The 14585-nt window shown below is 47.1% G+C and overlaps 1 protein-coding gene across 1 annotated transcript in view; it reads left to right on the forward strand.

Moving 5' to 3' along the window:
* The window catches only part of Snx1 (sorting nexin 1), a 38323-nt gene extending 24107 nt beyond the window's left edge, over positions 1–14216 (forward strand). The window contains exons 6-15 of the mRNA XM_042687612.1: positions 724–865; positions 3123–3201; positions 3790–3865; positions 7038–7151; positions 7391–7484; positions 9031–9236; positions 12085–12228; positions 12630–12710; positions 13115–13186; positions 13779–14216. Coding sequence (XP_042543546.1) covers positions 724–865; positions 3123–3201; positions 3790–3865; positions 7038–7151; positions 7391–7484; positions 9031–9236; positions 12085–12228; positions 12630–12710; positions 13115–13186; positions 13779–13829 — 1059 coding nt within the window. The 3' untranslated portion in view covers positions 13830–14216. The remainder of the gene's footprint in view (positions 1–723; positions 866–3122; positions 3202–3789; positions 3866–7037; positions 7152–7390; positions 7485–9030; positions 9237–12084; positions 12229–12629; positions 12711–13114; positions 13187–13778) is intronic.
* The last annotated feature ends 369 nt before the right edge of the window (positions 14217–14585 follow it).

Below are 14585 nucleotides of genomic sequence, written 5' to 3' on the forward strand. Positions count from 1 at the left end.
AGTGGTTTATTGGAGATAAGAGTCTCACGGACTTTCTTGCCCGGGCTGGCTTTGAACCGCAAACTTTAGATCTCAGCCTCCTGAGTAGCTAAGATTACTGGAGTGAGCTACCAGTGCCCAGCTAAAGTCATTCTTTTTTTTTTTTTTTTTTTTGTCAGTCATGGGGCTTGAACTCTGGCCCTGAATGCTGTCTCTAAGCTCTTCAGCTCAAGGCTAGCACTCTACCACTTGAACTACAGTGCCACTTCCTAAAATCATTCTTAATAAGGCTTCTGAGGGGTCCCAGACTGCCAAAGAAGACTATAATTCAAAAAGTTTAAAAAGCCAGGTGTCAGTGGCTCATGCTTATAGCTATTTAGGGATGAGATCTGAAGATCATGGTTCAGAGCCAGCCAGGCAGGAAAGTCCATGATACTTAATCTCCAGTGAACCACCAAAAGAGCCAAAAGTGGATCTGTGGCTCAAGAGGTAGAGTGCTAGCCTTGAGCTGAAGAAGCTGAGGGACGGTGCCCAGGCCCAGAGTTCAAGCCCTAGTATTGACTCATTAAAAAAAAAAAGTTAAACAGATTTTTGTCTTAGAGAAAGTTATTAGCTAGGTGGCTCAGGGTAGGGAACTAGAAAATAGAGTCCTTTGGTGTTAGCCGGGTACTTTCAAGATAGTCAATCTGAGTTTGAAATGAAATTACATTTTGGATTTGTGTATTGTTTTTTTCTATCCCAAAGACAAGCTTACCGATGTTCAGAAGTAAACAGTTTGCAGTGAAAAGAAGATTTAGTGACTTTCTGGGTCTTTATGAGAAGCTTTCAGAGAAGCACTCTCAGAATGGCTTTATTGTCCCTCCTCCACCTGAAAAGAGCCTAATAGGTAAGCCTGTGGCCTTCAGCTCCACTTGGGTCTTTTCCTTTGTGTTCCTTCTGTGTAACACTCTTACTGCTCAGTGTATGACACAGACTACTTCAATTAGCAGCATGGAGTCTTGTGATTAGAACAGAGACATTTTAGAACTTCGTAATGTAAGAGGGGGTCAGCATGTTTTGACATGTTCTCTTTCCTTGAGTATAGTAGGGGACTCTGATTTTAGCTCCTGGTTATCCAAAGTCTTTTTCTTTTTTTCTTTTTTTGTCAGTCATGTGGCTTGAACTCATGGCCTAGGCACTATCTATGAGCTCTTTTGCTCAAGGCTAGAATTCTGCTAATTGGAGCCATAGCACTACTTCTGGTTTTGTGATGGTTAATTGGTGATAAGCATCTCATGGATTTTCCTGCCCTGGCTAGCTTTGAACCTTGATCCTCAGATCTCAGCTTCCTGAATAGCTACAATTATAGACATGGGCCACTGGTGCCCCGCTTCAGTCTTTTCCTTCTTCTTCTTCTTTTTTTTTTTTGGGTCCGGTCATGGGGCCTGAACTCTGGGCCTGGGCGCTGTCCCTCAGCTCTTCAACTCAAGGCTAGTGCTCTACCACTTGAGCCACAGCGCCACATCCGGCTTTTTTCTTTTTGCTTATGTGGTGCTGAGGAATCGAACCCAGGGCCTCTGGCATGCAAGGCAAGCGCTCTACCACTGAGCCACCTTCCCAGCCCCCTTTTTTTTTTTTTTTTTGCCCAAGACTGAGACTCAGACTTGATATCTGATACTTTCTCTCATTGGCTGACACTCTGCTACCTGAACCACACCTCCAACCTCCATAATCTTTTTCTTATTTTCTAATGTTTACTAGGCACATACTCTCCCATTTGAGATGTATCTTAATCCTTTCTGCTGTCTTCAAATGGACTTTTACATTTTTCCTGGTGTTGACCTCAGATCTCAGTCCTCTTTATGTAGAACCCCCCCCTCCACCCCCCCATGTAGCTGGGACTACACATGCATGCTACTACATCCAGCTTGGTTGTAATGGGGTCACATTAATGTTTGCTTGGGCTTACCTCCCAAATTCTCTATCCTTAGTAGCTTGGATTATACATATGAGACATGTCTGGCTCCAATTTTGTCATTCAGACAAGGTCTTATTATGTATTATGTATTACAGGCTGACCTGTAGCCTAGTCTGGCCTTGAACTTGAGTTTTTCTATCTCTGCCTCCTGAGTGCTGGGATTACAGGCAGGTTGCGCCAGTCACTGCAAAGAGAAATTCTCTCTCCTCTCTCTGCTTGCTTTCTGTTCTGTCTGTCCTCTCTCCTCTACTCTCACTCTCCTTCTTCTTTCTCCTCTCCTCCCTCCCACCCCGCTGCTAAGGATCAGGTCTTTCATACATTAGGCACGTACTGAGCTATATACTAAGCATCAGGAATCTTTTTTTTGTTGTTGTTCCGGTCGTGGGGCCTGAACTCTGAGCCTGGGCGCTGTCCCTCAGCTCTTCAGCTCAAGGCTAGCGCTCTAGCACTTGAGCCACAGCGCCATTTCCGGCTTTTTTCTTTTTGCTTATGTGGTGCTGAGGAATCGAACTCAGGGCCTCAGGCATAAGGCAAGCACTCTACCACTGAGCCACCTTCCCAGCCCCAAGCACCAGGAATCTTATATGATGGCTAGTCCCTCCAAATTAAAATGTTCTAACTTGGTTTAAGGAACCGGACAAACTTCCTATTCCCATGGAGTGATTAATTGTTCTCAGAATTTCATGGCCTGTTGTTGTTCTTGTTCTTGTTTTATTTTAAAGAAATGTATAAAAAAATGTAAATCCCAGAGTTTAGACCCTTTAGTACTTCGAGACCAGTTTAAAAAATGACTCTCACCAGGTGCCAGTGGCTCACGCCTATAATCCTAGCTACTCAGGAGGCTGAGATCTGAAGATCACCTTTAAAGCCAGCCTGGGCAAGAAAGTCTGTGAGACTAATCACCAGAAAAATTGGAAGTGGCACTGTGGCTCAAGTGGTAGAGCATTAGCCTTAAGCTAAAAGGATCTGAGGGATAGTGCGCAGGCCCTGAGTTCAAGCCCATTACCACCAACACCAACAAAAAGGCCCTCGTGTAAATAGACCTTTGTCATGCCTTTTCATGACACTGAATGGTCCCAGGTTTTATCTTGTAAAGCCACTCTTGTTACCTTTCTTCCTGATGGTTTTTCTTCGTTTTATTGTTGTCATGATTTCTAGTAATTTTGCTTCTTAAATCCTATCCAAGGCATGACAAAAGTAAAAGTTGGAAAGGAAGATTCTTCTTCTGCAGAATTTCTCGAAAAACGAAGGGCTGCTCTGGAAAGGTAGGTGCCTTCCAGCCGTGTTCCTGAGTTACCTTGAGAATGAGTAAGAAGTTGGAATTGAAGTTGGAATCTTCCTGGTTTCTCTCCGTGTTACCTTGTCATATACTGTATTCTCTTCATTCTCCGTCCTGAGGAAATAGTCATATTTTCCTTCTTGGGAGATCTAATATGAATGGTCTTGAGTTCTCTTTTGACCAGATACTTTGGTGGCTTTTAGAAATGTGAAGAATAGCTTTTTTTTTTTTTGGGGGGGGGGGTCAGTCGTGGGTCTGAACTCTGGGCCTGGGCACTGTCCCTCAGCTATTTTTAGCTCAAGGCTTGCATTCTACCACTTTAGCCACTGCACCACTTCTGGCTTTTTCTGCTTATGTGGTGCTGAGGAATTGAACCCAGGGCCTCATGCATGCAAGGCAAGCACTCTACCACTGAGCCACCTTCCCAGCCCCACAAACTTGAATATACTTACAAGTAGAGTCCTACTTGTGTGCCTTATCTAAGGATATTTTAAAGTTGTGAAAGTACAGTACCCCTGCCAGTACTTTCTGAGGCCAATATCAGCTAATCAGGTGATAACTCTTTACCTTCTAGGTACCTTCAGAGAGTTGTGAACCACCCCACCATGTTACAGGACCCTGATGTCCGAGAGTTTTTAGAAAAAGAAGAGGTTAGTATTGTACAAAACGTAATATCATTATTTATATTGACTCCTAGTGAATAAAAACTAGGTCAACCAATATCTGAGCACTTAATATATCTAGCTCTAGCCTCTATCCTAGTTTAATGTGAGCAAGAGCAAGTACTTTTCACCCTTCAGAATAAAAGCAGCTCTGCCTATAGGCAAAAGAAGTCATTGTGGAGATCAGTGGCAACCTAGGTCAAACTGGTAGTGTCTTGACATGACTTTTATAAGCTACCAGTTGGTTCAAATTGAACGCATGTTTTGTGGGAGGAACTGAGGGCCATTGGGTAAGAAGCAGTTATCAAGAACCATAGAGCTGTGCTAGGTGCTGGTGGCTTACGCCTATAATCCTAGCTACTCAGGAGGCTGAGATCTGAAAATTAAGATTTGAAGCCAGCCTGGGCAAGAAAGTCTATGAGACTCTTATCACCAATAAACTACCAGAAAGCTGTAGTGGAGCTGTGACTCAAGTGGCAAAAGAAGCTCAGGGACAGTGCCCAGACCCTGAGGTCAAGCCCCAGGACCAGCACAAAAATGGAAGGGAGGGAGGGAGGGAGGAAGGAAGGAAGGAAGCAAGGAAGCAAGGAAGGAAGGAAGATAGCCGGGTCCTGTTGGCTCATGCCTATAATCCTAGCTACTCAGGAGGCTGAGGTCTGAGGATCATGGTTCAAAACCAGCCCAGGCAGGAAAGTCCGTGAGACTCTTATCTCCAATTAACCACTGAAAAACCAGAACTGGTGCTGTGGCTCAAGTGGTAGAGCATTAGCCTTGAGCTGATGAGCTCAGGGACAGCACCCAGGCCCAGAGTTCAAGCCCCACAACTGACACACACACACACACACACACACGCACGCACACCAAAAGAACTGAATAGACTACATCTGTACAGTATGTTTTCTATTTTCATAAACAGAAAATATATAGGAATATTAGTGTATGGAAGCATATTGAGTTATAAAGAGTAAAATGTAGCTGGGTGCTGATGGCTTACACCTATAATCCTAGCTACTCAGGAGGCTGAGATCTGAGGATTGTGGTTCAAAGCCAGCTTAGGTAGGAAAGTCCACGAGACCTCTATCTCCAGTTAGCCACTAGAAAACGAGAAGTGGCGCTGTGGCTCAAAGCAGTAGACCACCAGTCTTGAGCAAAAGAGCTCAGGGACAGCTCCCTGAGTTCAAGCCCCATGACTGACCAAAAAAAAAAGTGAACTATGAAATAGCATATAAATATGTAGAAATACAAATGTCATTGAGAATCAAAAGAAATTAGACTAAACTATGTCTTACCTTAAAACAACAAGGAAGGTAAGTCAGGATAAAACTATTACTTATTTTCATATTCTTCTTTAATTTGCACGTTATTTTACTAGTACTAAATATATGGGAATTATTTTCCTCCAAATAAATATTTTAACCCAGTACTGGTAGTTCACATTTGTAATCCTTGCTACTTAGGAGGCTCAGATTTGAAGGTCACAGCTCAAAGCCTGTCAGGGCAGAAAAACCTGAGAGACTCCATCTCCAATTAACCACCAAAATGCTGAGTTGACGGCATGGTAGGGTGCTGTAACCACAAAATCCAAGCAAGAGCGCAAAGCCTCAGCTCAAGCCTTAGTACCAGCACAAAAAAAATTAAAATAATAAATAGGATTTTTTCTCTTTTTCTTTTTTGGTCATGGGGCTTCAACTCTGGGCCTGGGTTCTGTTCCTCTTCAGCTCAAGGTGGATGTTCTACCACTTGAGCCACAGCACCACTTCTGGTTTTCTGGTATTTTAATGGATATAAGAGTCTCATGGACTTTCCTGCCCAAGCTGGCTTTGAACTGTGAGTCTCCGATCTCAGCCTCATGAGTAGCTAGGATTGCAGGCATGAGCCACTGGCGCCTGGCTAATTAATTTTTTTGGGGGGAGGGGGTGGGGGTCTGGTCGTGGGGCCTGAACTCTGGGCCTGGGCACTGTCCCTCAGCTCTTCAGCTCAAGGCTAGCGCTCTACCACCTGAGCCACAGTGCCATTTCTGGCTTTTTTTCTTTTTGCTTATGTGGTGCTGAGGAATCGAACCCAGGGCCTCATGCATGCAAGGCAAGCACTCTGCCACTGAGCCACCTTCCCAGCCCAATTAATTTTTTTTTAATGCTGTAAAACTTATAATTCTGCTTCTAAGTATTTCTAAACCTTCCTTATTTCATACCTCTAGAGCAGAGTTTGTCTTCATGGACACTGGACTGATAGTTCTTTATGATGGCACCTGTCTTGGTATTATAGGATGTTTGAGTTCCCACTAGATGCCAGTGCCTCTACCTCCCCAACTGTAACAACCAAAGTCATCTCCAGATATTACCAAATGTCCCCTATTGTAGAAAATTTGTGAAATCTTGCATGCTAAAATCTAACACTTTAGCATAGTTTGCTGTCTAAAAATAGCTTCATACTGAGTAAATTATGCTCTTGGTCTTACACATTGGTTTGATGAAGAATAACATTGGAATTGAGTCATACTGTAACTTCAAACTGTCTTAAGACTTTGGACAAGACAAATCCACTTGTTTGCAGAATTTGTTGATCCAAAGGAATGTGTGTATGTGTGCGTGCTCGTGTGTACACACATGCATGTGTCCAGGCACCTCTCACTGTTGCTTGGCTTTTTCACTCAAGGCTGAAGCTCTACCACTTAAGCCTGCCTCTATTTCTGGCTTTCTGGTTATTTAGAGATAAGAGTCTTACAGATTTGTCTGCCCAATCTGGCTTCAAACTTTGATCTTCGGATCTCAACCTCCTGCGTATGTAGGATTTGTAGGCATGAGCCACGGGTGCCCAGCTCCAAAGGAACTTTGACTTTTAACCAAAGTGTACTTGCTGTTTAAGCAACTCATGCTTAAGTAACACAGTGTCCATATGTAATCCCCTAACCCTCATTCTATTTTCTTTCTGCAAATGACATTGAAAGCTGCCATTTTTATTGCTTCTTTTAACATAGTTCTTTGACTTTTCTTTCTGCACATAGAAAAGCTTTAAAGTAGCTGCTTTAAACTACAACAATCTGTAGTTCAAATAATTTGCTCAGCAAGTCTTGGGCATGCCATCTGATGGATACTAATTCTTCTGAACCTAAAATAGGGGCAACAGATAACTTGCCATCCCCGCCTTCTTGGTCTTGTAGCTGCCACGTGCTGTGGGTACCCAGACATTGAGTGGCGCTGGTCTCCTTAAGATGTTCAACAAAGCTACAGATGCTGTAAGCAAAATGACCATCAAGATGAATGAATCAGACATTGTAAGTAGCCCTGGGCCTCTCTTTTCTCTCTACCCCTTGAACCCAGGGCCTCATGCATGCAAGGCAAGCACTCTACCACTAAGCCACCTTCCCAGCCCAGAAATGGGGAAATTTCTGAGATCAGAAACTTTTTCTTTTACTCCAATTAATGAATAGACCCTTTGAAAACCCACTAAAAAGAAACTATGCCATGTAGCTATTGAAGAACCCTCCATTAAAGCTGTGGGCTTGTGTTTCAGTGGTTTGAGGAGAAGCTCCAGGAGGTAGAATGTGAGGAACAGCGCCTGCGGAAACTGCATGCTGTGGTAGAAACTCTCGTCACCCACAGGAAAGGTAACTCCTCTGGAATGCACCTGGCCTGGGACAGAGGGTTCAGTGAGCTGGTGAGAGGAGGGCATGCTGTTCCCAGGCCTCGGCCAGCCAAGTAGAAATTCTCGGCCCACCTGGTCCTTGATGTTCTGATTACAAAGATGTCCTGATCTCTTGGCGTGAGCATAACCCAGCCTCTGTGGGTTTGGATGTGCCCCTCAGGAGGGGTGTAAGCAGTCCGTCCTGGTACACAGTGACTAGGGAGGAGGGCTTCTATTGACCGAGTTGGTGGCTTACATCCAAAGCAGTGGCACACGCTCACCTTGTGTACATGTGGGAAAACATTGTCTCCTAATCCTTCATCTTTTTTAAAAATAGTTTTCATTGTTAGCTATACAGAAAGGTTACGGTTACATAAGTCAAGTAATGAGTATCCTTCCCTCACTCCTAGATTGTCCCTCCTGTCCCTATCCATATGTTGTACGGTTGATTTTCAACACAGTGTCTAGCAAATACCACCACTTCATGTGTCATACGTTCACTTCTCTTTTTTGGGGGGGAGGGGTGGGTGGCAGTCGTGTGGCTCGAACTCTGGGCTGGGCACTGTCCCTGCGCTTTTCTGCTCAAGGCAAGCGCTGAGATTTGCTTAAGAGCTAGTGTTATTTTCCAAGTTGGAAAGCTTTTTCTTCTCTGAGTTATACATACTGATATAGAAATCTAGAACACACTCCACTAGCATAAGTAAGCCCTGTGTATGAGTTGGCAAAATGGCCCTGGGGCTTCTTGCCTTGATCTAAGAGTGCTTTTTAGTTGCTTATAATTTAGAAGTACTGAGGATTGAATTTAGGGCCTCCCACATGGGCAGTGCTCAGTTTATAATTTTTTGTGTGTGATACTACAGCTTGAACTCAGGGTCTTTCACTCTCTTGACATTTTTGCTCACAGCTTGTGTTTTACCATTTAAACCATACTTCCAGTCCTGTTTTGAAATTTTAAGGGCAGAGTAGAGGGAGAAAAGTAAGAGTCATTCCTTTGACTTGTAGTTCTCTATGAATATTGGAACTGCATCTTTCACCTCATGAAACTTACAGGATTGTGGATCAGAAGTCCTAGGAAGTCCTAAAATTTCTGAGATTTAAGAAAAACTTCGTTCCCTTTAAGAACAAGAAGACAATTGGGAGCTGATGGTTCTCACCTGTAATCCCAGCTACTCAGGAGACTTAAGATCTGAGGATTATAGTTTCAAGCCAGCCTTGGCAGTGAAGTCCAGAAGTGGTATTTCTCAAGTGGTAGAACACTAGCCTTGAACAAAAAAGCTCAGGGACAGTGCCCGGGGTCTCCTGAGTCAGGACCAGCACCGAAAGAAAAAAGTGCAAGCGATCAACACGTAAGAGTGGATACCCTTCATCCTGTTCCTGTGACCAGGCTACTTTCTGAATGGTAGCCTATACTATAGGTGCCTGGGCTACATGGAGCCCCATTGTTGAGACCAGCTGTGCCCAGCTAACTGATGTGTCCCTTTTCCTCGTGAGATCAGGGGGGGGTCTCTGCTGTCTTTTCCTCCTTCCAGAGCTTGCACTGAACACAGCCCAGTTCGCTAAGAGTCTAGCCATGCTCGGGAGCTCCGAGGACAACACGGCCCTGTCACGGGCCCTCTCCCAGCTGGCTGAGGTGGAAGAAAAAATTGAGCAGCTGCACCAGGAACAGGCCAACCATGACTTCTTTCTGCTTGCTGAGCTCCTGAGTGACTACATTCGCCTCCTGGCTATCGTCCGTGTAAGCTGCTCCTTCTTTCCCTTCTCCCCCTCTCCCCTTCCACCCCAATGGAATTTGTCTCTCCTTTGCTCTCCCCTTTCCCAAAAAAGTTTTACCTCCTTTTGGCTTATAAATGGTTGTAACATTATCCACTCTCCAAGGTATCCTGTAAAAATCACCACACCTGTTTTAACTGTTAGCTAGTTATTGTTGAGTTACTCGGAGGCCCACTGCCAGTTTCCTAGCTGCATGTGGAGAAAAGATCACTTGAATTTATAAGTAGCCCCCCCAACCCACCCCCTTCTTGTTGAAGCTGGACCATGTCCTCTGTGCTCCTTTCTTCAAGCAAGGCTTAACACAGACCTGGCTGTCTTGGCCCCCTGGAGCAGTGACCCCCCCCCTCGGTCCTTTGGCCTTTGCTCTGGTAGGAGTTCTTGCTGGCTTCCACCTGTCCCTCCAGTGTGGCCAGTCAGGTAACTACCCAGAACCGGCTTGGCATTGCATGGACGAGTGTGGCCAGGGGGTGCTGAGAGGGCTTGTCACCACAGCCCTTCCTGTGCTGTGCCCACCACACTGGTGACCCCGCAGCCTCTGCCCCTCAGGCCAAACATCTCCCTTTTTTTTCTGGGTGACCAAGGCAGTCTGGTTCTCCAAGCTGGCAAGCAGTTATGAAAACTTGACGGGGCAGCAGTATTAACTCTCACATGGCCTCCCCAAAACAGAGGAAAGAACCAAGAGCGGCTGGTGCCTGCCCGCTAAGAGCCCGAATCTATGCCTGATTCAACTTGGGATCAGGCTGTGTGAGCCTGGGAGTTGGAGGAGTGCCACTCCCAGCTCCCCATTCCCACCACATCTCCCTTGAGGGAGCTTCTGTGTTGTAGCAAGCATCTGAGCTGCCATAGCGCTCATTTCCTCTGCAGCACAGTTGCTTGAGATAACCTGGGAGATTGTTCACTGTGTGCTTTCTCTCTCTCTCTCTCTTTCTCTCTCTCTCTCTCCCTCCCCCTCTCTCTCCTTCCCTCTCTTTCTCTTTCTCTCTCTCTCTGCTTTTTTGGTTGTTGTTTGCTGCTAACTCCAGAGTGATAAGGAGGCTTAAAAAAAACCTCCTGTAGAAGTCTTAGAACTGGTCAGACCACTTAAGACTGGCTAGCTATCCCTGGGAAGAGCTGCATGTGGGGAAGCTTTCTGAGGGGCATTGTTCACAGGTCCCTGGAGAACAGACTCTTTGGATATGACCCCAGGCAGGCTGTCCCTTTAACAGGAGTGAGAGGCCTGTATCCTGCCAGCTCCTCACTCCTCAGAGACATCACTTTGCTAGCTCCCTAGCAGTGGGATTGGAGAGATGAGGAGATGCTTCCTTTCTCTACCCTTCCCTGAACCTGGACCACTGTCAGCCCAGTGAGATAGGTCTTGTATTCTCCATGGATTATCCAGTCGCCTTTCCCTGATCCTTTGACACTGTGATAAACTGTGAAGAAATTGTACTGGAAGCTGAGTGCTGTTGACTCATACCTGTAATCCTAGCTACTCTGGAGGCTGAGAGCTGAGGATTGTGGTTGGAGTCAGCCTGGGTAGGGAAATCTGTGAGACTCTTTATCTCCAATTAATCAGCAAAGAGCCGGCAGTAGAACTGTGGCTCAAATAGTAAAATGCTAGTCTCGAGCAAAAAAGCCCAGGACAGCACCCAGGCCCTAAGTTCAAGCCCGGGGACCAGCACAAAAAAAAAAAGAAAAAAGGCTGTGGAATCTCAGTTGACAGTTCTAGGGAAGGTGAATTTGGTGGCATTGTACTCCCTACAGTTTAAGCTTTGGCAAAGACCCACATTAAAGAAGCCTAGGAAAGGCAGGAACTTGAGCAGAGAGTGGAGCCAGGGGAACAGCGCTGGGACGCTGGCTCCAGGCACTGTCTGGGCTACCCCTTAAGGCCTCCAGCATGGATGTGGGCTGGGGCTGCTCAGTCAGGCCAGCCATACCTTTTCTGGAAATGCTGATTATGTTCAAAGGACTGGAAGCAGGAAAACCCAGCAAATAGATTTGGGTGCCCATCCGAGAGGCCTTGAGAGCCTAGCATAGGCAAGTGTGTGCTTGAAATGGAAGTAGTATGCCCTGTGCAGGCTTGGTTTACATAACGAATCCCTAAGCAGCCCTAGGCTGCTCATGCCTATAGTCCTGGCTAGCTACTCAGGAGGCTGAGATGTGAGGATTATGGTTCAGAGCCAGCGCCAGGGTAGGAAAGTTGAGATTCTTTATCTTCTGTTACACACACACACACACTTATCTTCTGTTACACACACACACACACACACTCCCTAAGCCAACCCTATATGCTAACAGTTGGAAGGTTCTTCCTTGCATTAGACTCCCCTGGCATACCTCCTAGGTCCCTGGCTTTATGTTACAGTACCCTGCTTGTTTTCCTAGTACCCTGTACTTATGTCTATCTGTAATTATTAACATAGAATGATGGCCCTTCACCTTAGAGGACTTCAGGAAAGCAGGACCATGAGTTTCACTCCTACTGTATCATTAGTCCCTGCCCATAGGGGTGCTCAGCACTTCACAGACTCGCCTCTTAAAGGGAGCAGTTAGGGAGCCAGAGTCTCAGGGGGCCCTGGCATGCCACCCAGCCCTGGGAGTAGCATGAAGCCGCATGGCGCTGGCCCACACCGCTTGGAGAGGATCTTCCCAAGCTTGTGCTTCTAGACACTAAATTTCCCAGCCGGGCACTAACACATGGCTGCAGAACCTGCCCTTGCTTGGTCCTTCCATAGCATAGCTGCTGGGAGAGCCCCCCCTGGTCCCCCCACCCCTGGCAGAGCCAGCCAAGCTGCTGAAGCGCTCTTGCGCTCTGCCCAACCTCTGCCCCACAGGCTGCCTTTGACCAGCGCATGAAGACATGGCAGCGCTGGCAGGATGCTCAGGCCACCCTGCAGAAGAAGCGGGAGGCCGAAGCGCGGCTGCTGTGGGCCAACAAGCCTGACAAGCTGCAGCAGGCCAAGGATGAGATCACAGAGGTGAGCCTGGCCCCTCCCCTCCTCCTCTCTTTGCTCCGCCCACACTTGCCATCTTGGGCCAAATCGCTGGATTCTGGCCGAGGGGTTTGGAAAGGCTATTTCAGTGACTCAGTTAGGATTCCTGGGGAGAACGGAACTGTTTTCTGCAGTTTCCATTGTGCTCCATTCCAGAGCTCTCTAGAAGTCCAGGCTTGCCTTGGAGAGCACAGGACATCTTTTCTGACCATCTTCAAAAGGGGCCTGCTGGTCTGTGATTGACGTGTGAATCCCCTATGCCTCTGGTCCTCTCCAGAGGGACAGACAAACACAATGGGCAGTTGGTAGTCTCCTGTGTCCACATGTAAAGGCTTAAGAGCCATGCTGTATTATTTAACGATCCCGTCTCTCCTCTTTCTACCCAGTGGGAGTCTCGGGTGACTCAGTACGAAAGGGACTTTGAAAAGATTTCCACAGTGGTCCGGAAAGAAGTCATACGGTTTGAGGTAAGCTAGAAGACCCTTCTTTCTCACTGTTCTTGTGCACAGCTATCGCCTGTGTGTACACGTGTGCCCATGTTGTGTGTACACTTGTGTGCTAGATTTTGGGGCATGCTGGCTGTCCTTAATTTGTGGCTGGACCAAAGCATTAGACACAGAAATAAAGCTTATAGCTGCCATATCTCCTGTCAGCCCCCATCCTTCCCTCTCCCCTCCCTCCTGCCTCCCTCTAACGAAGCTTCCTAGAGCACTGGCTGAGGCAGTTTGGCTTGACACTGCAACTGCTTCCACTGCTGGCTCTCCTGTTGGAGGCCATGTTTGCCTGTGGTCAGCAGCAAATACCACCATCAAGTCAAAAGGAGAAGGAGCCACTGTCTGGATAGTCAGTGTAGAATCCCTGTCTCCTGTAGAAAGAGAAATCCAAGGACTTCAGAAACCACGTGATCAAGTATCTTGAGACACTCCTATATTCCCAGCAACAGGTATGTAAGTTACGCCTGACCTTTGCCCCCATCTGCCTCTCTCACCAAAGGCCGGCTGTGTGCTTAAGAGCTCTGGTGACAAGTTGGGAAAGCTTGCTTCTGAGGGAGGAGGCCCGCTGCCATAGTGTGAGGCGTCTGACTGCCTTTGCTAAGCTGAGCAAGGGCTCCTCTGCTGCCCCAATCCCATAGCGAGTTAGCTCTTGAAGGTATATCCCATCTCTTCTTCCTCTGTAAATTGTGACGCTTCATCTTTTGGGCAACCATCTTGTGGTTGAGGCTGAGGCCCAATCAGTATGTGGGACAAGGGCCCTGTGTGAGGCCCTCATTGACTTAGGCAAAGCTGTGACCTCCACAGGGGGACGCCCTTTGGGGTAGGACTGAGCTGCTCTTCCCAGCCTGCTCATGCCCTGCAGACTCACAGACTGACAGTTTCCCCTCAGAGTGGCGAAGCCATCTGCTCAGCACACTTTCCTGGCTGTGACCCTTGGAGAATGCCGTGGCATGGTGCCTGCCTCCCCTCCCAAGCTAGCCTAGGTTCTGCCACAAGGTGGGGGCGCTTGCTTACTGCCCCCCCCCCCCCACTTCTTCACAGCTGGCTAAGTACTGGGAAGCCTTCCTTCCTGAGGCAAAGGCCATCTCCTAATGGACCAAGGATCCCGAGCCCACCTGCGTGACGCTGCCTTTTTATACTCTCCTTCCCTCCCCGTTCCCTCCACGGACCCCCGTGATGCCTCCTGCCTCAGCTGGACTCAGCCCTCCTCGCCCCACGGCCCAGCACTCACCCCCTCGCTCTAACCAATATTTCATTTAGCTTCCACATATATTTTCTTACCTAAGAGAATAGTTTCCTGCTTTAAGCAAAGACCTACAATAGGTGGTGGAATTAATGGGATAGAGGTGTTGTATTGATATAAATATATAAATACAAATGTATATTTTTCAGGATGTGGTTTAGGAACTGGGAATAACGTTTTCTGTTACTCCTGATGGTGCCATGAAAAGATTATGTAATAAAAATATTTTGAAATCAGGTCACATGACTCGGAATGGTGGTACTTTTTGCTCTAGGTCGGGGAGCTAGTTGGGGAGCCACGTTGGAATTCTAATCAAGAAGTTGCACCGAGGGGCTGGGAAGGTGGCTCAATGGTAGAGCGCTTGCCTTGCATGCATGAGGCCCTGGGTTCGATTCCTCAGCAACACATAAGCAAAAAGAAAAAAGCTGGAAGTGGCGCTGTGGCTCCAGTGGTAGAGCGCTAGCCTTGAGCTGAAGAGCTGAGGGACAGTGCCCAGGCCCAGAGTTCAGGCCCCAGGACCGGACCCAAAAAAAAAAAAAAAGAAGTTGCACCGAGGCCAGGTGTTCATGGCTCAAGCCAGTCATCCCAGCTACTCAGGAAGCTGA

This window comes from Dipodomys spectabilis, unplaced genomic scaffold (genome assembly GCF_019054845.1).
Source record: "Dipodomys spectabilis isolate Male_0828 unplaced genomic scaffold, ASM1905484v1 ptg000108l, whole genome shotgun sequence".
In the NCBI taxonomy this organism is placed as follows: Eukaryota; Metazoa; Chordata; class Mammalia; order Rodentia; family Heteromyidae; genus Dipodomys; species Dipodomys spectabilis.